Source organism: Mchenga conophoros, linkage group LG17 (genome assembly GCF_057382185.1).
Source record: "Mchenga conophoros isolate Kocher_MC1m ecotype Shallow Benthic linkage group LG17, M_conophoros_male_GT1.1, whole genome shotgun sequence".
Lineage (NCBI taxonomy): Eukaryota > Metazoa > Chordata > Actinopteri > Cichliformes > Cichlidae > Mchenga > Mchenga conophoros.
Window position 1 is genome coordinate 31,323,244 of NC_140542.1, and position 24,802 is coordinate 31,348,045.

The window sequence follows — 24,802 nt, forward strand, 5'->3', positions numbered from 1 at the left end:
CATATACCATGCGTCCAGAGGGGTACACATCAAGCACTTGTAAACACTGCAATATATTCAGCCACATATTTTAACCTTTACTGCAAGCTTTTAGGTCCACAACTTGTTTCCGTCAGCTCCACTCCAAGCCCGAGTGCGTGCAAGGAGCTGAAAAGGTTGGATCCGTGCATCCTTGTTCATTTAATTAAGAAAGCATGTTTGCCTCCTTTCGTTGCATCAACTCGCGCCAGACGGAAACTAAATCGGTGGGAAACATGTTTCACTTCAGTGTTTGTCTTAGCTTAGATACAAGCAGGTTATTCCCATTTATAAACACAGAAATGCTATTTTATCAGTCCTTCTACGCTGACATCACTATTAATACCATTACACCACAGTCTAACACACGAACTCCCAGTCCTCTCTGTGTGACAGTGCATAAAGTTAAGTGTGTCCAAATCTAATAGTGGCTGACACTGATGAAGACACACTCAGTTAATGGGAAATGGGAAGAGCACAAGTACGTGGGTCTCTTGTGTGACAGCAGGCCAGAGCTTAGCTAGCTGTCCTTGAACACTGCAGGCAAGGATGAGGATATCTTTACAAAAGGAGAACACTATATTTTCTTCTGTTTACTCGTGTAACTACAGTCATTATGTGTTGGGCTTCGGGCGTTTACAAAATGAAGGTGACCTACACTCAACACCGAAAGCGCCATTTGTGGCCACAGAAGACTGAGCTAAAAAAAAAAAAAAAAAAAAAAAAAAAAAAAAAAGCAGCTTAATACACTATAAAATGACTTTTCAATGAGTCTTTATTGTCAAGACAACTGCTACTGTGATAGAAAATGACATCAGGAAGAGGAAAAAATTTTAATTTAAAGAACCACATTTTATTAAGCCTATTCTGAATCCTTTGTTTTTTTTTTAATCTTCATTCTGGTCTTGAGTTTAACAGTGAAAGTCTAAAGAAACTTCAAAAGCACAGCAAAACTTTTGTACCATTATAAAACTCTTGCTGCTGAAGTTAGATAGCATTCGCATGGTGTCACTCTCAAGGGCCTTAAAAAAAAGAAGATATTTCTGAAGTCTGTTTAATCTCTTTCCTCTTGGTTATTCAGACATTGAGGAAATTAGGAATCTCTCTCTCTCCAAGTCTGAGAAAGTCGGCGTGGGCGTTCAGGCTTCTGGAGCCTCGTGTGAAAAATGGTCCCACCTCTTCTCTCTGGCTTTCCTCCTGTTACTGTAGCACGGCACTGCACACCCCAACTCCTTGTGTTTCTTCCTCGTTTCACTTTTGTAACAACTACAGTGCTAGTGGACATATTAGCATTGAATAAATGTGACATTTCAACAAAAAAAAAAAAAAAAAAGACTATACTTGATTTTTCAAAATCTACAATGCTTACAGAAGTATTAGATAGTGGTTTCTGTGCATCAGTTTTTTCTTCACTCGTAAATAATTAAAGCATTTCTGACTTCCAGAAAGTTGTCTTTTGAATCTTTTTATATTTTCTGAGCACAGCACACAAGAATCCCCCCAATGACATGATCAGTTTTTCAAAATTTAATTTTACGAACTGACGGAGAGAAAAGGAGCGCGAAACAGAGACCGTGGGCGGCAACACAGCTGTGCATGTGTGTGAGAGTGTGTGTGTGTGTGTGGTAATAGCGTTAGAGCTCCTCTGGCCTCATGTGAATTACATTTGCAACAGAGGTCTGCTTCTGTGTTGGGCCACAGCCCGGGCAGACATGCACAGAAACACACTCTCACATAGACACATACACAAAACGAGTAGAGAAGTCAGGCAGTAATGATGATAAGTAGCTTCCCTTTGTAGCCCCTTTTGTTTCATTTACAGGAAACCCGGGGAATCAAATTCATTTTCCCATTAAATCCTGTGGATTTAGACATTCGGTGGCACCTGGCGTACAGATTTTTGCCCCCTTAATCACCCATTTTAATCTTGAATGACAGAATATATTATCTGCCAGTTAGGACAAACCAAGCAGTAACAGCAGCTACACTCAAAATTTCTGCAAAATTAACTCTAGGGCAGGGGTGTGCAGCATAAGGCCTAAGGGCCAGAATCAGCCTGACACAGACTCAATATCAGCCCACTGTATGACTTTGGAAAATGTATTTTTTAGGTGGATAGTTCTGGTATCTTCTGTTTTACAGTTACAAGACAGTCTGGGCAATGAGCTACTTACTCTATAAGCCCAGGGAGACAAGCTGATAGATTTTTTTAATTTACTACAGCAGTATTTCTTTATCATGTAGAAAAACTGAGATGTAATGTTGAAATTACAAGTCTTCTTTTTCTTTAAATATATCTGAGGGATAGAATGTGTAGTTAAACTTTGAGTTTTTACTCCAGTGAATAGCTTTGCATCGTTCACAGTTCGATGTAACTCAATCTTATTCTGTGAGATGATAAAAGGTCCTTAGTTCACTCACTGTCTACCATGCTGCTATAAGGCAACCCTATCGTTAAGCAATCTTCTTATGATAGACACAAAAAAGGTGTTTTTTGGACAGCAAGTGGGCGGGGCTTCTTGATTAGATTTTAAGGATACCTGTTCAATGACATAACGCAGAGCCAAAAGTAGTAAAACCTGCCTGAAACTAAGTGTCAAGAGCAATCTGAAACTTGAGCTTTTAGCTAACAAGGATTAGCAACACACAAATGTACTATAATAACAATCATAAACATTTGTAACTGATACGTTTTAGTATCCCAGGTTTCACACAGTCACTGATAACAAATCTGTAAATTATACTGATGTTCTTAAATATAATTAAAAGCATGTATGCAAAACCAGTAGTTCTAAGTCATGAATTCACCATAGAGCGCTATCTTCAGCATCACTGACAGCGCCTTTATTTATCACTTGTTAATCTGCTGATAGAGCAGGGCTGACTTGTCTGTGGAGTGTCACTTACAACAATTACAGGAATGGCAACTAGGAACTGCTTCCAAATTGTCTACTCCATCAAAATATATGCCTTTAAATGTATCAGTTCCTTTAATCAACGCTAGCATATTTTCTGAGAAGTTGTGCAACAATGGATGTAAACTCAGCATGGCCTTTTTTTTTTTTCCTGTCTTGACCACAGAGACAACTGAAAAGGAATTAATGAAACAACCAACAAAAGATCAACCCTATAAAGGCACTTGTTTCAATATCAGTCCTTAGTTATAATTACTAATATTATTACCAGTTAAAACCACTTGTTTAATTGAAAGCCTATGTGATTTAAGGTAGAGTAAAAAGATACCTCTATAATATTAGAAGATTAGATGAAGAAAATGTTAACAGTACTCCAATCAGTCCTGTGAAAAGCTGAGCTCACACCCGCACGGCTTCCATAGTAATTAAGAGGTTAAGTAGCAGCTATGTGTTGCTAATCAAATATACCTGATTAATTGACAAACTTGTCAATTAAGGCAAAAGTTTCATTTGCAGTTTGTAGGTCTGGGGCATTCTGGTGGGTTAACATCTTGCCACAATCTTCTTAGGAGGAGATGTTCCAGAAAATTCCCCACAAGATTAGACAATGCTCAGAGAAATTGGAAAAAACAAAACAAACAAACAAAAAGCCCCAAGTGCTACATCTCACACTCACACTCTGCAGGCCTCGATTAGCTTGTTAAATGTTGAAGTTCACCCCAGTATAATTAAAAACAGCTTGAACAAGAATAGCTTGTTCGGAAGGGTTGAAAAGGGGAAGTCTCTTCTTATTATAAAAACAAAACGAAACATAGCAACACAGTTTAGGTTTGCAAAGTTGCATCTGAACAAACCACAAGACTCCTGGAACAATGACCTTTTACAGACCAGACCAAAGTGGAGATGTTTGGTCATACTGCGCAGCACCATGTTTGGTAAAAACCAAACAGCATATCTGCACAAACAACTCATACCAACTATAGAGCACGGCGGTGGAGGGGAGATGATTTGGGCTTATTTTTCCAGCCACAGGACGTGCGCACCTCGCAGTCACACTGTCGACCGTGAACTCCTCTGTAAACTATTCTAGAGTCTAGACTGAGAACACCAGTTCAAAAGCTAAAGCTTAAATCAAGATTGTATCATGCCACAGGACAACGTTCTCAAGCACATCAACAAATCTACAACAGAACGGCTGACGAAGAAAAGAATCAGGATGTTTCAATGGTCCAGTCAAAGTCAAGACTTCAACCTGACTGAAATGCTGTGGTGGGACCTTAAGAGAGCTGTGCATAAATAAATGGCTGTAAACCTCAATGAACTACAACACAGTAAAAAAGCGTGAGCCAAACTTCTTCCACCAATGATGTGAGACACTCATAAAATCATATGATTATTGTTTCAATCAATTTCAATCAAAAGGCAATTTGTGCAAAATATTTAAGCTCAGAAAACTGAGTAAGCTGAAAAAAAACAAAAACAAAACAACTCTTGAGCTTTTTGTTTCTTTTACACATAAACTACAGATGTGGCAGTTTAGGAAATTTCAAAACAGCCATAACTCTCCATGATTTATGTTTACTGTGAGAGATATGTGTTTGCACCGTTTACATATTTCTTTTGTCGTTCAAACTAAGCATGTTTCTTTCACTGTCATTTATCACTCAGTATCATTACAGATTAACAAAAAAAATACTGCTTTACCTTTACTTGTCCTAAATTTTATTTCCAATTATTCTTACATAAAACACAGAGATACACCAAAGCATGTGTGTCCTCTCACAAATAATTTCAATGTCTGAAGAATTGAAGAGTGTGACGTTTATAAAACAAACTAACAAGAGAAGTGAAGTGTAAGAAAATTTGAGTGAAAAAAAGAGGAGATCAGAGCTTGCGTATTTCAGATAAAGGAGAAAAAGTGATCTGAGGTCAAATATAAAAAGAAAGCGGAGGCAGCAGGAAAAGATGGGGGGAGAAAGGGGAAGCAAAGGACAAGGAGAGAGTCGAGGCTTTCAAGAGGCTCATGATAACTAAGCTAATGGGTTCTTTTATTGTTGTGTCCGACGTTTATTCACAAGCTCCCGTTGTACTCCGTCGCTTCATACTAGCGTCTGTTCTGAATGGAGAAGGTGGGGGCGAAGAAAAGTAAATATCCCTGTTTCTATTGGGATTCAAGTGCACTCCTCTATTCAAGTCTTGTTTGTTATCTAGCAGACGGTGGATGTATCGTTTCTGCCAAAGAGCACCTCTGGGTGGGAGAAATTAAGCAGGAAAAAATAAATAAAGAGAATTTTGATTTATTGTAACAGTAATAAATATAAATTCAACAGAGAATAATCCATTTACTACCACATTTAAAGAAATGAGAACCAGGATTCAGCGCTATTTGATATATCCCTTAAAATGAATCAGCTGTTAAATAAACTTCATGCAAACTTAAGAGTTTCAGCAGTTCTGTACTGATTTCATCCCAGCTGATCACAACAATGACTGGTGGCAATTTTAAACCAAGAAATACAACTGCCTATAACTCTTCTACCCTCAGGAAAGATGTCAGCACAATGAAAAACACAGGTACCCAACACCACAGGAAACTGCTGTGTTCTCGGAAAAACTTGTGACAGGTCCTGTGGTTTTCACACCCTTAAAGTCATCACATCATTCTCGTGTACAAAGTTGAAATTTTAAAATCACGTAATGCTTTCAATACATTTCTGTTTTAGCTTCTGCCTTTTTCTTAAAAAAAAAAAAAAATTAAAATAAATTGATCACCTACTATGACATTTACGTGCTCTGATTGTTTAGGCGCCACTCACCAAGAGGTGCCAGCTAGCAAAACCTTCACCTGCAGATGTTCGAAGAACAGTAATTTTATAGCAATCTACTTTAGTGGGATTGCCATGAAAAATAACAGTAGTAGACTTCTCAAAAGCTCGAGATGCATGGAAACGTGCGTTTCCTCTTGCAGCCAACAACAGAACATCTGATGTACTTTGGTTTACAGTTAGAAAAGCACCTCTGGCCTTGAAGTGCCACATTGTTGTTTGTTAAACTAATTGGGGATGAAGCACATCTGTTAAGAAATGATGTAGATCAGTCACATGAGAAAAGAGCACTGCAAATGGGGCAATTCAGCTGCATTTCAAAGTAATTAAACAGTAATTGCACCTCTTGAATCGAAGTTATTAGTTTGCACTCTAATCACATGTTTATTGTTTCATTTTAAATTTACTGTGGTGGTGTACAGAGGCAAAAATTGCGTCAGTGTCCACACACTTATGGCCCTAACCACCAAAAAATAAATTATCCCCCCCAAACCACTTATACAGGAAAGAAAACCACAGGCAGAATACATGTGAGTAATATGAACAATTTCTAGGCAAGACCACATTGAAACCACTGGATGGTTGTGGCTCTGACTGCAAATGGATGTATCTTGAAACCTTACCTAACAAAAGCTCATTAGCATTTATTTGAAGACAACTGTCGAATTGCTCCAATATCTACAGGGCTCCAATTTCCTCCATTTTATCATGTTCTTTTGGTGCAATAAAATAAACTTCAGAGCAATAAATGTTTTTTTTTCTTTTTTTGCACATTTATCATTGTTACCATACTACTCATTATTTTTCTAGTTTTCCCAGCATTCACATGTCTCCCGTTGCTCAGTTTCCTTACGCACTCTGTTTCTACCTTCTGTTACCGGTAATGTCCGTTTCTATCACTTTCTTATTTCCCATCAGTCTGAGAAGTTAAACAGTGTGAATGAGCTGGCCAATTTCCTGTGAACGCTTGACTTCCACTGCCATGCACACGCAGGGCGGTGCCCCCAGCAGCCCAGGGCTGACTTCACAGACCCTCTTGAGGGTGTGACTGAATCACATGTGCTCAGAGACACATTTCTTCACAATGACTTGGCCTAAATGGCTTAAAGATGCCAGGGCAGTTACTGGGATGAGAAGCAGACTGAGGAAGTATAAATATTAAGAAAATGATGTTTTTAAAAAAAATGCCAACAGAGATCATGATGGAGACGGAAAGAGTGCTTTAGATGTAGTTGTTAGTGGATCTAACCTACTTTCTGTTTCCTGGCTGAACAAGTCAGCATCAATGTACTTCCCTGGTACACTGAATAATTCACACACATACATAGAGGCAAGCACATTCTGTTTCTTCAACTCTTCTTCAGCTGATTGGCAGAAAATAAGCTCTTCCTGCTACAGCAAAGGGGAGAAGGTTTTTGAATGTGTGTGGCCAGGAAATGCGGTTATTGAGCGCTACTGGCAGAGAGGCAGCACTGACGGTCACCTTCCATGCAAACACACATACACACACGCCAAAATAGGTCACTCCTCACAATGTTCTCAGAAAAATCCATCTCCCGCGTTGCGAGCATGCAGGGAAAAGATGCACTGCTATAGCATGGAGACTAAAAGGGTCTGTGTGAGTTTGTTGCTGTGCTTCCCTCACTCAGACAATTCAATCAGCCTGATCTGTGTGCTCTGCCTTTCTTTCACTGTGCATTAATGTCCCCGATCAGTAAAAGGCTGCACAAGTGCAAAGTCATATTCAGTTATAAAGAAAGATGTGGCTAAGACAAAGCAACAACCGCAGAAATATTAAAGGAACAGCTTGACATTTTGTGAAAATATACCGTCTCCGTCTCACTGACTTTCTTACCAAGAAGATCATTACTAAGCTAATGGCTTTAGCCGAAGCTAAAAGCCAACCCCTAATATAAAACAGCATGTTGATGTTTTATATACAAGCTTTTATATTCAAGTTTTTCTTTGAATAAAAAAAAAAAAAATGAATAGAAAACACTTTGTGAGTTTTGCCCCAACTTTTTTTCATGTTAATAATAGTGCTGTCAAAATTAACACTTTAACGCGGATTAAGCCGTCATCACGATCACATTAACTCGATACAAAAAACGTTTCACGGTATTGGCGCATCTTGGGTGCAGAATGACTCAAAATTCCTGAAATGTTTCTGTCAACGCATTTCGGGCAGTTTGTCCAAGTAGAGTTACCTTTCCACATGCGCAAATGGGCAGTTGATCTAGTAGTGACGGGCAGCTGAACCAATCAACTCAATTTGAAGGAGGATAAACGCAGATTGGCCCTCCAGGGCTCTAGAGTGCGACCAATTTGGTCGCAAATGCGACCAAATTTTTCAGTGGTGCGACTAAAAAAAATAAAAAATATTTGGTTGCACCTGTGCGACCAACTGTTCGGGTAGCAAAAAAAAAAAAAAAAAAAAAAAAAAAAAAAATCTGCAACATTCCCTGTGGTCAACAACAGACACACATTATGCCCCTATCGTGGACTAAACCAATCTGAGATAGTCAGGGGCGGGACCTCTCTGATTGGCCTTGGTCCAATTGAAAGTGCAGGTGGAAGTGGGAGGTGAGTAGCTTGAATAAAGCGATATCAATTCATTAAATCCTGAATCGACTTTTAAACATAACTGTGTTTTGCCAGAAACGCCAGATTCTCAGATTAAAGCTCACAAAACCATTTCAACAACAACCAAACAGCAAATGAGAGCAGGTACACGGATTCCACACAAAGACGTAAACACAGAGGACCGACGCATCAGAATCAGCTTTGTCTTTCTCGGCTTTCTCAACCGACGGCCCGTAGACGGACACGCTGTCGGAGCTTAGCGATCCTGATGCGTCCGGTCCGCGCTGTGATTACGTCTGTTTGCGCTGATTCTGAGCTGCAGGTTTTGTCTCTCTCCAACCAAAATCCACCGAGCCAGCAGCAAAAGAAGCAGCAAACTGCGCTTCACATTTGATCAATGTCGTCATGAATTTTGCTGTTTTGCTTCCACGACTATTAAAATCACACTTCATGCACAGCTAGCTCTCTCTCTCTCTCTGTACTTCAAGAACAGTTTTCCGTCTCCAATCTCCGTCTCCGTCCATTCTGGCCCGTCTCCGTCTCCGGGACTTTGAAAACCAGAATCGAATGGATTATAGAAATCAGTGATGATACCCAGCCCTAGTGAGCAGCCTAGGCACGACAGAAGTGGATGTAGCTGTAATAGGAAAAGAACTATTGCTAACTTTTCTGTTAAGTTAAGGCCTGATCCTTCTGAAATTCATAGCCAGTGCTCTGACACGGTGTCATCAATCTTTGAATGCTGAAAAAGCACAGTGTATCCAGAAAAACACATTATATTATATAAATTATTATAAAATTTGTGTACGCCTAACTTTTGTGCCGTACCGGTACGCCCATGGCAAAAAGTTAGTCTAGAGCCCTGCCCTCTCTATGGGAAATTTGAGCATTAAAAAAAAAAAAATAACAAGACGGAACAGTTGACCGACAAAGTATTATGCACATTGTGCAGGAAGGAATTTTCTTTTCACCGAAGCACTTCCAGCTTAAAATATCACATTGACACGATGTATAGGTTAGCCGGGGATGCTGCTAGCACTTTGGCTAACGCGTCACCCAGCTTGCAACCAGCCACTCACGGAGCATCAGTAAGTCTACCTCGGACATATTGACTGACACAGTGCCAAGTGGATTGCAACAACCTGCGACCTATTAATATTGTTGAGAACACGCGCTTTACATAGCTTTGGTTCCTCGTTTCAAGGACTTGAAGTGCCCATTATTCTGTTAACACTACATTAATAAAAAAGCAGCAGTAATTATAATGTTTGCTACTCATGTCCAACATGAACATTATCAATCATTATTAGCCACAGCTGCTAGCTGCTACCCTAATGACAACTTAACAAAAAGGCTAATGTGGCTATCAGGTTGCTGTTAACTGTTAAATGGCTGGTTAACGTTTATTTCACTGTTGTTGAGATAAGACCTTTGCTGGCTTCTCAAAATATCTCACATTGAGATGTTTAGTGTTGAAAATGACAACTTCAGCTGGAAGTGAGGGGAGTGGCTGCCTATCTGCAGTGCTACTATGTGTTGTGCATCTACTGTGGGAGGCAAAGACGGCACTGTTGACACAGTTACAAATGAGTGTCTAATCCTTTATTTGTTAGTATTGATTAGTATAAGAGTATTGATTTTTTTTTTTTTTTTTTTTAAAACAAACCTTGTCAAGATAAGTATTTTTGCCGTTGCCATTTTCAAACCAGATGAATGGCTGAGAAGCTGCAAGCTCACTGTCTAAAGATTTGTGACTGACAAGTCATTAGCCAACAAGCATACTCTGGACAGCCCCCCTTATTCCTTGAGTGACTATAATTTACACAGTGGCCATTATGTTGTATTCAGCATTACTTGAAATTAGTGAATGAGCGCATCAAGTAATCAGCAGTCTTTTTCCAAGCACAGGAGTCACCATTAAAAGGATGACTTCAGTGCTGGTTTCACTTTTCAGACCCAGAACCAATTTCTGTTTGTTATGCTACTATGAGATGAGCTCATTTCAAAACTGCAACAATTAAATTATTAACTGTGTGGTTGATCAGATATAACAATTTCTTCATTTCAAAGGCAAAAACATCTATTATTCCCTGGTTTCATCGTCTTAAAATTGACAATATACAGCTTTTGTTTTAAAAAGCTCAAATAGGCTTATTCAACCACCACCTTTATCTCAGAAACTATCTATTGGTATTTTTTAACATTTTATACTCTAGGCCAGGGGTCGGCAACCTGCGACTCCGGAGCCGCATGCGGCTCTTTAGTCCTTATAGTGCGGCTCCGCGTGGTTTGGGAAAATAAATTAGAAGTATTTAGCTGAAGTGTATTTTACTTATGTTAGTTCTTTTTTAACTTGAAAAAAAATTATATTCTATTATTTTTTCATCGCTCAAAATAAGCGCCACACTCGCGGAAGCCAGTGTACCACAACGGCTCACAACAGTTTTTGTTTGCTACATGGATCATTTTAGTTCTGCTGGGTGTCTTTCCTTTTGTTATATTTCTTAAAGAGTTCAAAATGTGTTAATTACATAAATAAAATTTAATTTTCTCTGTAGCACTTCATGGATTTCATAAGCAACACACCTTAGTTGTTCACACAAAGCATAAAGGTAAAAAAAACAATATATACAGTGTTATCTTCATTTTAGATGTCAAAAAGTATTTGTGGCTCCAGTGTTTTCTTTTGCGTGGAAACTGGGTCCAAATGGCTCTTTGGGTGTTAAAGGTTGCTGACCCCTGCTCTAGGCAATTCACAGAGGAAAATAAGTAGATTAAAACAACATTTCAAAAGCCAAAATACTAGTTGTCACCATTTCCCATATTAATAATGGGGAATGGCAGCAAAAACCACATCACCTAACTATTCAGCTGCTACTTAAAACTAAATACAGTGGTCCCTCGCTATAACGCGGTTCACCTTTCGTGGGGGTTTACACAATTTTTTTTAGACCATTATCAATCAATCAATCAATCTTGTTCCGTGTCTCCTGTACAGTACAGAATGCGTTAGGCTTGTCAAATTTACATAAATCTTTGATCGCAGTGTGACTCTGAAGTGCTGTACTGTATGTTTGTAAGTTTTCTCCCCAACAAACACAACAATGTCAATGAACCGTTTTGCACAGTCAGAAGGCACCTGCGGGTGCCTTTGGTTTGATTATACAAGAGAGAAAAGTGTGAAAATGTTCATGCCTGTCTGAGAAAAGCATATAAAGTGTGTAGTGAGGGGCTTTACAGTCTTAAAACATCTATAATAATTGTAAAAAATAAAGTTGGCTACTTTGCGGATTTCACATATCGTGGGTTAGTTTTAGAACGCAACTCCCGCGATAAACAAGGGACCACTGTAACTGAATTTCTGTGGATGTTTTGCAGTCAAAGTAATAAAAACTCCGCTTTCAGAGAATAAGTGAGCATGTCAGGTCCCTGCTATTAGTTGTATAGTTAAACAGAGCTTATAAATCATGCTCATTAACAGAGGAAATAACATCAAACCACACCCTGAGCACTGGAATGAGTCAGGGGTTCGGACCTCAATGTCAAAGATCTCAACAAAGATAACGTCAAACAACTTAGCATGAGAAACCAAGTTCAACATACGCGCTCATATGCACAGTGCACTCATTTACACTTGAAGGCAACTGGCCAATATAGGTCAGTGGAGCACTGACAGAATCAGTGCATAAACAATCACACAATGAAAAACAGTGGTGCGACAAGAGTGACTTTTAGTGACACAAAGCAGAATGATTTTTTTCAGTTGCCATTGGGCCTTCCTTTTTTCCTGTCACACTTTCATTTTCAGTTCTAATGTATCTGACTGAATAAGTGGGGTATACCGTGCTTTTGCAAAGGTCCATCATGACGATGCACAAGCATCATGTAATGTTAAAGGAATCTCAAGTAAATATTTTGTAACCATATATGCGATTCTAACTTGTACATGCAGTTAAAATGATTGAAATGGACTGCGGGAAGCACCTGTGCTGAACTGAGCACACATTTAAAACCACCATTACTCCTGAGTGCCCACTTCCTTTGGGACCGCGAATGCCACCCATGCATGTACAGTACAGAGATCATTGTAGACAGACATGCACCAAAACCTACTCACACTTCTTCCTCCAATTTAATGAGTCACCGTGTTAGTGGCTTTGTGATGTCAAAAGACAAAACAAAAGTGACCAAACAAAATAAAAGCAGAAGCGGAAGGAAAAGAGACTGGAATACAGTTGGACAACCCAATGAAGGAAGTGGAAAATTAAATAGTCGAAAGACAACTTTTGAATGTAGAAAGATTTCCTGAACAAGTGTTTAGATGTTTAGCTGGTTCATGCACATTTTAATGGCAAAAAAAAAAAACCCTGGGAGACAAACCTTCAATAAATATGTAATTAAAGGAAAAAACAGAATGAACAGAATGGTTAAATTACAACTTTCAGCTCTTGGTTAAGTGTATTCAAAATGAACACTTAATGGCCCCCTCAGCTCATATTCTGTCCTGAACAGGGTCTTTTAGCTCCTCCATCCTTTCTTCTTATTGGCTGCCCCTCACAAACAAGATTTGAACAGGAGATGGGTGGGGCTTTGTGCTCACAGCCACAGTTTTGTGCCTGACATATATGACCATATTAGGGTCTGAAGCTGAGTGAGAGTGAACTTAATTATCAGCATGACCTCTCCTCTGCCTTTAATCTATTCTGTTTCTCTAAAAGTAATCTGAAATTTAACCAAATTCTTAAGATTATTAGATAATAAAAAATTAAAAGAAAAAAAAAACCCCACATCATTGTGAAGGAAAGTGATAATGAAATAATTCACACCAAAAAGCAATGAGATCAGGTACATTTGTAGAGTCCAAACACAACCACATGCACGCATAAATGGTTTGCATTTACCGGTATCGGCTTGTTGGTAGTTTCCCACCCTGGATCAAAGCTTACAGCAGGAAGCAGATGTGAACAGACCTCATAATCCCAATCATCTGGGACAGGGGCTCATTGTGTGTTTCGTGTGTGCTTGGTGCCTATGTGCACGTATTAATCAGCTCCCTGCTCAGATACTGTATTCACTCTCTATATTAAAGGTCAAGCTGCTGACCAAATCTGCACTTTGCTGTGCGATTCTGTGGATTAAGATGACATTTTGGATATGATATTAATAACGATAATGAAATGCAGGATTATTTTCTTCCATAACACACTATACATCAGCAGGGCAGAAGCAGGATAGGTGTGAGTGCAGGTAAACGAATGTGGGTGAGGTGCTATGAACGATAAGACTCGTCCCCATTTCCTTTCACGTTAGTCACACATTGCACACACAGGTCATCATTTCCTGAGTATTTCACTGTGTTGGTCCCTTATCTTGATCATTTAAGATGTTCTGGGTTGTTGGTGGGTAAGCTAGCTTTTATACACACACACACACACACACACACACACAGCAAAAATATTGCGTTACATCTTCTGAGAAACACCCAGCTTAGAGGCAAAAGGCTCTTTTTTGGGTTAAGCCACGGAAAAAGGGCGGTTGAGAACGAAGGAGGCTTGTGACACGACAAGAAATTGGGAAGTCTTGTTTCTTGTTGTAGTAACATAAGGCGGGCTGATGGCGATTGCCACACAGACAAAAACAGCAGCAGACCCCTGCTGTGTAACCCTCTTTGACCCATTCGCACAAACAGGCTTATAAAAGTTAATTTACAGCAGCCATTTGAAAACTTCTTACCAAGAAAGTGCAAACAAATCAATTTAAATGTGTTAATTACCTTTTTTACAATATTGTTAAATGATTACTTAAATATTTGAGATTTTTGTGACATTTCTCTCCAAGTACCTGTAACTTTTAATTATTTAATATTTTCAACTATTTGTTCATTAAAAATAAACACCAGTGTGCAGTTGTAGATTTGCAGTAGCCAGTTGTGGACTTAAAATATTATGCATGTTCTGTCATTCAGTGCTGTGCTATAATTATTATGTTTACAGCTCAGTTGCTCCAGTGGCATTTTATTTATATTCAAGTTAAAATAGCACAGCTGTAACACTATAAGCGACACAGGACAGTTGGGTTAGCGATCTTGGTGGAGAATTTGCATGGCTGATGCTCAAGCCCAAGTAATCACTCACTTGTATTTCTAATGCAAGAGTAATGTTTTAACCTTCAGCATTGTGTGTGGACTTCACTAGTGCCTACTATGCCTGGTGTATTATTGGTTAGTTATGTCACCCGCCTGTTAGTATATTTTATTTGCATTTTGTGCTTTATATTTGTATTTATTATTGCTCTTAACTCATTCTGTGAAGCACTTTGGCATACCTGTGGTTTTTTAAATGTGCTATATAAATAAAATTTTATTGTAATGAATGATTGTTTCAGTATTAACATTAAGATTGTAAAACTTAAAAAAATAATCAGCTTCCTTAATTTCTGAGTTCTCTAAACTTGGGATTTACAGTGTACATGCACTCTGTGGATTAAAAGAAAATTGCCTTGGCTTTGGCAGAGAATATGTGTACTGGATTGTGTAGCCATATCTATAAGGTAATCAAGTCAGGTTATCAGTTAATGGTGAGACAACATTGGCAAAAAAATGCCTTTTGACAATATAATCAAAGCAAAAAACAGACCACATGTCAAATAACAAAGAAGCTCTTTTACGCAAGTTTAAGAAACCACTGCTAAACAGCCGTCGTAAACAACAGCATCGGAAAGTAGCACCTGATAAGATAAACCAGTTGTATCACTCATTCTTTTCTGCTATAAATGGTAGAAAGACCATTTAAAATTATCTGTACCTACATGATGGAGCCCAGCAGACTCTACATTGAACCGGCAGTAGACTGGTACAAAAAGGAGACTGGTTAATGGCCTCACTTCCAAAAGTTTTCCAGGAGAAAAAATATATATTTTGGTATTCAACAAATTTTTAAAAAAGGAAGAAAAGCATTTTATCACACAGGGTTGAGTAGGCAACCCACATGCCATAAAGTTGAGGCCTGGCTTTGATTCGGCCCCATAGCCATTTACTGCATGTCTGCCCCCAGGGCTTTCTCCCAGATTTCCCATCTTCTCTACATCATCTGATCAAACAAAAGCTGCAAATAACCCCAAAAATGTATATATAAATATTTAAAATATTGACACCAGTCTTAAACCTTGGGTTAAGGCCACAGACGACATAAAAGATGGACATAGACATTGTGATGTCACCTGCCAGTGTTTCCACCACAATCACCAATGATCACTTTCTAGAAGCCAGATGTTACCTTAAATGGATAAAATGGAGTGCTAATTTATCAGCTAACACTAGTTAGCTTGGTGTATTCATACATAACCCAGGTGCAACAGAGAGACATGCATATTGACTAAATAGTGCTACGTAACAGACTAATAAAATACCTGAATTTCACTCAATAAAACTAAAGCAAATTTCTTGGATGTTCTGTACCACACAACAACCCATAATAATGAGATACTCCATTAAAAATGCTTCCAAAGGCTTCAACAAAACACACTTAGTGAAATGTTTAATGTCTAATAGTTGTGGATGAGGTCTTGCAGACTGAGCAGGACACCTGGCAATCAGCATAGCCATACTCCTAACACAATTATCCAGGTGGATTAGCTTTAAAAGATTAATTTAAAAAAAATCCACCCCACTTGGATATTGGATCCAGTTGGATATTTTATTAATAGGAGAGTCTGTGGAGACTGAATAAGTGTTGCCAGTCTCAGGATGGCACCTTAAGGAAACAGAGTTTCTGCCATTTTCACCGAGGTAACCCCTTTGTTAAGACTGATGGGCCATTTGTTGTTAACATTTATATAACTTATCAGGCCAGTGTTTTCTCTTTCTCTCTCAAAAAGAAGTCACACTGTGCAAATACCTGCTGAAGAATTTGTGTGTTTGTGTGTGGGGGTTATACATAAGCAAAAAAGGCTTTCAGATTCTACACTTAATATGCGAACACACACAAACAGACATATACACACTTCACATAAGGGAAAGCCCCCTCGGTGACACTGGAAATTGTTGCCACACACAATCATAAACCCACACAAACACACACGCATTGTCACATCTCCTTTTTTTCGTCTCCTTGCTGAGCGTTTAATGTCTGTGGCCTGATGAGCACTATAGAGAAGCATGTGTGTCTGCACTTTTTCACTTTCTTTGATGTGCTCCTTCAGAGTAATCTGCTTGCAGGAAAGAAAACACACACAGAGAGAGGCTGAACTCCAATTTCTAAACCCAGTCTAGACTACAAAATTAAGTCCAGTGTTCCCAAAAGAGGTACATGTGTTTTTATGAGAGTGTATTTAGAAATAATATCACCCCAACACAGTCCATAACTCACACTTCAACTTTTTCCTTGTACTGAGAGGAGACTAACAGACTTCCAGTAGTGTAAGAAGCTCTGGTTTAATTCTGCACAACTGATGTCTGACAGCATTTGGAGACGCAATGTTACCGAGGACAGCTCTGCAAAAATCCATGCATATGACCCCATGAGGCATTTGGATCAAACTGTTCACTAAATGTTTTATCAGGCTGCATGGTGGCCCAGTGCCCTATAACACGGAGGTCACAAGCTAAACCCCTGTAGCTTCTATGACAATCAACCTGCCTTGAGCTAAACTCTATATTCTATAATCAGACTTTCTCACCAAGTGTAGTCAAAGTGCAACTGTTGTCTGTACAGAGGTCACGTAATGGGTAAATGCGCTTGGGAAAAAAAAAGCTACTCACAGCAAAGCCCATTCAAATGTCTTCCTTTCCCTTTAAACCCAAATGAAAAATACTTTCAATTAGAATTTTTGATTGGCTGATTAAAAAGGAAGTAAAGTGGAGGCACTACTTTAAATAGGATCCTTCCTCTGCCCACAGGAAGTTACATATAAAAACTAAATCGTCTCCAGGAAACCAGTGAGAGCTTACCATGTAGAAGTTGAGCTCATTTCACCACGCCAGATTGTGAGTCAGTGATGCAACTTTAGTCACAGCATTATTTATGACACAGCTATTTCCAGGTAACTGACTGATTATTACAATCTAAGGATCAAGTCATAGCAGCAAAACAGAAGCGATCTGATTTTAAATGTGAATACTAAAACATTGACCTTGTCAAGGGGGCGGTCATGGTGTAAAATAAATAACTAAGTAAATAAATAAATAAATATTAAATTAATTAAATTAAATTAAGGTGCTCTTCAATTCACTTTTAGTTCAACAGATGAGCAGCTTGCTAGCATTGTGTGATATTAAGCCTTGAGTTAAAGCAAGGCCAAAGCAGGTCTGTGATCTTCTCCAGCCTATGCAGCCAAAACATTTTGCCATATGTTTAACATATATGCAACATATTCGTTGCAATAATTTGTTAATTTTAAGGTACAAGGTGATGGGTAACATAGGTGCTGCCAAACATAGATTGTATAAAGAAGATGGTAGTAGGTCTGAAAAGTGAAAGCAATAATAACTGCTTTTTAATAGTCAGCAGAGGGAGATCTGCTGGTTTCAAAAATACTTCCAAAATTACAGACGTTTATGGGAAAGTGGTCCATGCTTCCTTGCTTTTTGACCTCTAAGCTGTAAGCACTTTCCTGATGACTTTATGGGCTTAATCTCAAGTTCTGGGTCATACTGACTAAAACACGAGGCACCATCATGGGTCATGGGACTTCACTAACCAATTGGTAACATTATTTTAATCTTTTATTTACAGTCTATGTCATCAGCGTGTGAATGGGTTGTGAAATTAAGTTAGACATGTTAAAGGGATTTTTCCCCATTTCTCTTTCAAAGCCTTTTCTGCATTGTAGTTAAAATGAATTTTATTCCTGGGAAAATCCAAAGTACTACTTCCCACACAGAAACTTTACTTAGGCACACTACGCAATAATAATAATACCTGCTCAAAGAAATCTGAAGACTCATTGTGGCATTTTACATTTTGCAATCTGTATGAGAGAACTATGCCACTCCATGATCACTTTACATCCCTGCTTTCTTATTTTGAATGGTCACTGCTAACCAGCTAGGCTGCCTGATGATTGTGCTGATCGATACTGATCGCCGGACTCCCCAGAGACATGCGTCCATGGCTGAACGTACCCATTCACCCATCTTTGATTGTAGCTGGCAACTGCAGTCTCTGTTACTCTGAAGATCAGGTCTGGTCAGTAACTCTAAGGAGAAGCAGGTGGAAAACGACTTTGTGTTCCCAAACAGAGCTCACAAGAACTGCCAATTTCAGTAGAAAAGGGTGGAGCTGAAGAGCACCGGTGAGCTGGTACAGGTGGCTTTTAAAAATATTTAGTCATTTATATGGCACAAAAGGTTTGTAATGATATATTATATATATTTTTTTTTTAATTTAGAGCTGTGAATCACGCAAAGCTTTTTAAGTAGATGCCAAGGGAAAAAAATATTGAGCTGCAATTGATGAGAACAGGTCAACTTTAACAACAAGGCTTTTCAGAAATTTGCACAGAGAAACTTTAAATCATAATTTATGCCCACATAAAGCCTATACTTTAAAAATAAATGAATTTCAATATTTTTTCTCTTTTTTTAAGTAAACTCGATGGTTCATCTTAATTCCTCCCCTTCGTGTCTGGTTGACCAGGCTATTAAAAAAGTAAATAAATAAATAAATCTGGCTCTCTTACATAAGCACTAATAGCTGGTTTGAAAAGTCGTGGGTTGAGAGAAACAGCTGATAACCCCCCTTTTTCTGAAACAATTACAATTGCCATTGTTGCATCTGCACAGATGGTCCAAATAACAGCACATATTTGACCTTTTTTGCATGTGTACTTTTTGGATTAAGTCACCATTACAAAGCAAGAGTGTTTACAGTAAAAATGCATCTACCTTTTACTGATGACATTGCTTAACCTTAAAATGGACCAATCATGCTCATTTCCACCTCCATATTTTTTTTTCCCCTTGGGCTCTAGTAGAGTAGCTTTCCATGACTCAAAAGAACCCCAAACTTGTTTATCCTATACTTGGTCTCAGCTTATTACCTGGCTCCTCTCCCTTTAAGCCAACAGTCTTCTGATTGGCTACCTCAGCAAACAGATGGTTTGAACACCAGATAGGTGGAGCTTCTGTGCTACTTCTTTCACATCATACAAAGCCAAAAGTAGGGTATTCACCATTGCAATAGTTTATATATGACAGATGGAAGGTGAATCACTTCAGAGCTGATATAAAATGCTCTTCAAGAGCTCAGTCATATCTATAAATAATGTAGGTCCTTGGAGCAAACATTCAATTCTCAATGTACATCTTTATCCTCCACTTCATAAGTATGCAGACATACATCCCATGTAATCTGCCTCTATATGACTGCCACTGAAACAGCTCACTGTCAAGTTTTCTAATAAGGTCAAACATGGCCAGATACCCCACGATACTTTCCAATTAGCGTCCCAGGTGGAAGAAAAACCTGAAGTTTCCCCACTGCATCAAACAGCAAAACAACTACTGAAATAAACGTATAATCTCTGACTCTTTGGCCCACTAGAGCCTGTAATTATGTCAATAAAACACATTCTATATATAAACAACAATAGGCAGTTAAAGTGGGTGTTATGTCAGGGTGTTCTGGTGACTCACTTCATAGTGAAGCACACCCCATGTGCTTGTGGTATTGCGAGCTTGACTCCAGCAATTGAAAGCCTCACACAAGACTTGAAATCAACGCCACAGGCTAGCAGCAACTGGCTAAGACACTTACTTACATGTTTGCTGCGGCTTGTGAGCGTCAACAATGCTCTGTACACTGGCACACAAGCCACATGTGCTCAATCAGGACAAATTTTCTTGACTGCTAGCTGGTGCGTTTGCTAAATAATTTAGCTGAATCTCAACATTCACAAGCTGCTGCCAGCTGTTAAGAAAATTTAGCTTGAAGCCCAATTTTTATAAGCCTCATTCAGTAACTTTGCATGTACAAAAATAACCCCGATTACCATGACTAACGAGATAAAGGATAATTGATTTAATGGAAGCACTTGAATGCCCCAGCGATTAAGTTTATATGAGCTGCATGATTGTCAAGGGACTGTCTAGAGACATGTGCGATAGCCTAAGGCTAACAGGAAATATATTGTATTTCATGCCAATGAAGTTCATTTGAAAGGAAACCACAGACATCACACAAATAATCAAGAGTTAAAGCCTGACAAGCAGTCAGTAGTGTCCTACAACTTCTTAAAAACACCACATTTAATAGCCTAAAAACGCTTGGTGGGGTGTTTTGCTGGAAAAACTGACAGGAAGAAACACTTTCCGCTTTAAAAGCTTTAAAATTGTTCTCTTCCCATACAACGTGTGGTTGTTGTAGGCAGTTTGACAAGGCGTGGACGTGTGTAATCTATGAATGGCAAGTATAGTGGTGCTAAAAGAAGAACCTGCATTTAACCAGTTGAGTCTAGAAACAGAATTTAAGGGCGAGAGAAAACGGGCAGGCAATAAAATCACAAACATATGGACACTGTACTGAGTCTACCGCGTAAAAATTCATCTAAAGAGGGCATGCATGGTGAAATGAATCTTCTGTAAATAAGCCAAAAGCAGACTAGTTCCAGCTCCGTAGCTCTCGTCCACCATGCACTTCCTTAATGCCTCTCACATAGCTGAGAACTAATTTTTTTTTTTTTGCCGAACATCTCCCAGCTCCTTGTTTTCTGCAACTCTCACTCAAAAGACAAGACAGAAGGCTAAGTCATGAGCACAAAATTAGACACAGATTCGCTTATTATAGAAACTGTTATGTACTTAATCTGAACGAGAAAGAGAGCCCTCGATCCAAAGTGTGCCAAAGAGTTGCATTTTTATAGCCAGGACAAAATGTTATGAAATGGGCCAAGAAAGAATGTTGCAAGCTCCAGCAAGCAGCTTGCATGAAGTAGGGAAGTGAGGAGAGTCTGTGTGTGGGGGAAAAAGTTAACCATTCTGGTGCTGAGGAGCTTAATTCCCACATAATCAAACTGCAACATGATTAACATGAAACTAGGCTGGATGATAAGGCTGCTCATGAAGGAAAGTCTAAACCTGTTAAACTGTAAACTTGCTGTAAATTAAGATAGTAAATCAATTTCCACCGAACATTTCTAAACATATCTAAATTAAAGTGGACTCAACGACAGAAATGTTTTTATAGGAGTGACATTCCTGTTGTGGCATTTTAAACCATTTCACAAGCCTTGGTCCTATTTTGAGTCCAGACTTTCAACACAGTGACATCCAGTTATGTAGTGAAGGCAAACTAATGGACTGTGGGTCAGCAGTCACCGCAAAATATGTAATCAAAATCACTTCAACAGCAAGCATCTCTAATCTCAAAAGATCCTCTCCACATGTAAGAAAGTTGCCAGATTAAAACTAATGCTGTTGTAAGGTTTAGTTTAAATCAGGGATGTCAAACTCATTTTAACATTGGGGGCCAGATACAGCCCACTTTGACCTAACTACATGTTTGAACTGAATGATAGAAAAATAATTTTGTCTGTCAGCGTGACTCTTAAATTGTAAGAAAAAAACCTGTAAAATTACATGCTACAATTAGGTGTATCCATTGCACACATAAATGACCTAAAAATAATCAAATATAGCAACCATACATTTCTATAATAGACAAAAAACTGGAACCTTTCAAACATTTAATTTTTAAAATCTTTGGTGTAGCTTGAATCTCCATGTGGGTGCCTTTAGAAGTAAAGATAAAGCTGTAAAACATTTGAAAATACTGTTAAAAGTCCAAAATTTATACCCTCAATCATGTCTTCCAAACTTTGTAGTAGGGTCTGATTGGAGTCTTTGCCTGGCCTCCAAGCCTTAGGTTTGACAACCCTTGTTTAAACGGTCTTTTTTTTTTTTTTTTTAATATATGGGTCCAGTGTATGGGGAGCTCTTTGCAATTTGCTTTCCTTAAACTGGAAATGTAAATAAAAGTTTGCAAGTGGCCAGATTTATCAATGACCACAATAGATACCTGCTAAAACTTCTACTAAAATTGAAGTCATTTTATAAATAGTTGACAGGATTTTTTTTATTACTGGAACACAGAGAAAACCACAGGAAATAAAGCATGCAATCAAGCTTAGGTTTGTGGATATTTAGTGCTTATGAGGACAATGAATCACTGCACTGTCTCAATCAAGCATATAGCCACAATAAAAGATATACCTACAAGCTGCTCCAGCAACGTCATTAAAATAAATAAATATATAAATAAATAAATAACCAAGAGCTAGAGAGACAATAATATATCTTGTCTTTATAATTTGCCCTTTTTAAAAAAAAATTTAAAGAAACCGGAATCGGCTGTATTTCTGTGGCATGGGAGACAATGCTAGGCCGCCATGTAAAGCCTGGAAATGGGAGGAAAAAGGAAGAGGGCAGTGTGGCCACCCCTGCCTCACCTCCTGGGGGATACACAGAGAACCAGGAGACGGGGGGGAGGCTGGGTATGATATGAAGGGTCAGTATGGAGGAAAAGGTGGAGGTTATAAAGGGAAGAGGGTACATGTGAGACAGATATAGGATACAAGAGGCTAGGTGGAGGCGCCTGTTAATTTTGACCCACCATAAAGTCGCTGCCGAAGTTATCCTCTCCCCTCTCATCGTTCCCTTCGCTCATGGCCTTCACCCCCTGGATAAACTTTCTCAGGATGCCGGCTTGGTCCATTTCTTCAATCTTCTTGTTGCCTTTTCCTTTAAAAAATCTCCCAAACTGGCAGGGGGGTAGGGGAAATGTTACAAAATAATAAAACAAAAGCGGACACAGGGAAAGAGGGAAGAAGGAAGGGAGGGGAATAAATAAAAATAAATAAGCTTCACGGGTCCTCCCAGAGAGTCATCGTCCGCTCACAACACAACACCTTTTTTTTTATTATCGCCCCATGTTGTTTCTCCCTTTCCTTCTTTCTTTCTTCTGGACTGTTTTCACAACGACAGCGGTTAGTCCCAGAGAAAAGCAGCAGCGGCCGGATTTTCTGCCCCGTAAACAACTTCACAACCGCGGCGGTGCACGAACTGTAAACACTTGGCTATGCGAGAAAAGAAAAATAAAGGAAAAAAGACAAGAGCCTGGGTCTGGCCAGCTTATGTACCCCTCCCTGTCTACCTCGGTTGCCACATTCACACACTGCTGCTCGTTATTCGCTACTGGGGAACATCCGGACTGGGTAAAGCCAAGGAACAATTAGGCCCGCCCCTTCCAGGATATACTTATATCTGATTGACTAACGCTGACCAGGAATTAAAATCCAAGTGGCTAAACTGGGTGTCGCTCCACCCAATAGCGTGTTCTCATTGGATAGAATCTGTGCCTGTCGTTTTGACGCTATTCGTCATTGGTGAGCTAAATTACGATCCAAAAACGTAAGGTTTAAATAAACGGCGTTACTGTTTTGCTGTAATTTTTATCGATACTTTAAAAAATTATTTGTTTTTATTCGATGATATGCTGCTTCACATAAAAAATGTTTTTTCTTACAGTCTGATAATTATATATCTAAATAGGTCATCAGTATTATTACATTTAATTGGGAAAACAAACACATTTATATCTTCGTGAACGATATAGTCCTACTCTACTGTACATTTTACATAATTTCATTTGTCTAAAACTTTAGTAACCAAATTATTTCTCAATCCTATCTTAGTATTGTAATACTTCGCACTTTACGAGTATAGGTATATATTGCAATTCACTCTGCGTGTCAGCGCTACTTAACAAATACTAATTTAATGGGAACTGTTTATCAGAATGTACAGATACACCTTTCTAGATCTGTCCTGGTAATTTGAATTACTATAACCTTCTCTATAACCTGCTCTCAGAAAATGCCACTCACTGAATATTTTTCTTTCTTTTAGACCATTCTCCATAAACCCCATTTAAAAAACTCAGTAGATCATCAGTTTCTGAAATACTCAAACCAGCTCATGTGACACCAGCAACAATTCAGAGTCACTGGAATCAAACTTCCTCCCAATTCTAATGCACAGTTTGAACTTTTGCAGGTCGTCCTGACTATGTCTATATGTCTATGTCATGCGTTAAGTTGATGCCAAATGAGTGGCTAATTAGATATTTGTATTATAACAGGTGTACCTAATAAAGTGGAGGTGAGTGTGTATATATGCATGCATTTCTGTTTCTTCACATCGGTGGAAAAACATTGTTGGATGATTTTTTTATTTGTCACTTTCTTAAATCAGTGATCACATTCATTATTAGAAAAATAGAGGACATCAGTAAACGTTTGCATACATTTGCATACATGTATTGTAATGAAATCTATTGGCCTTCAATATCTAACTATCCGTGGTCTAAAATCAGAAAGAATAACTATAACAAATAATCCTAAAACTAAGATAGATAGATAGATAGATAGATAGATAGATAGATAGATAGATAGATAGATAGATAGATA

General features: G+C 38.6%; 1 protein-coding gene across 7 annotated transcripts in view; it reads right to left on the reverse strand.

Moving 5' to 3' along the window:
* LOC146555723 (tyrosine-protein phosphatase non-receptor type 12-like) overlaps positions 1 to 23,539 on the reverse strand; it is a 54,403-nt gene extending 30,864 nt beyond the window's left edge. For all 7 annotated transcript variants that reach the window (XR_014889185.1, XR_014889184.1, XM_085251949.1 and 4 more), the window contains exon 1: positions 22,948 to 23,539. Coding sequence is in view for 5 of the 7 variants with exons in the window: in XM_085251949.1 (XP_085108075.1) it covers positions 22,948 to 23,049 (102 nt within the window). In the remaining 2 variants the exon portion in view is untranslated. The remainder of the gene's footprint in view (positions 1 to 22,947) is intronic.
* Between the last annotated feature and the right edge of the window lie 1,263 nt (positions 23,540 to 24,802).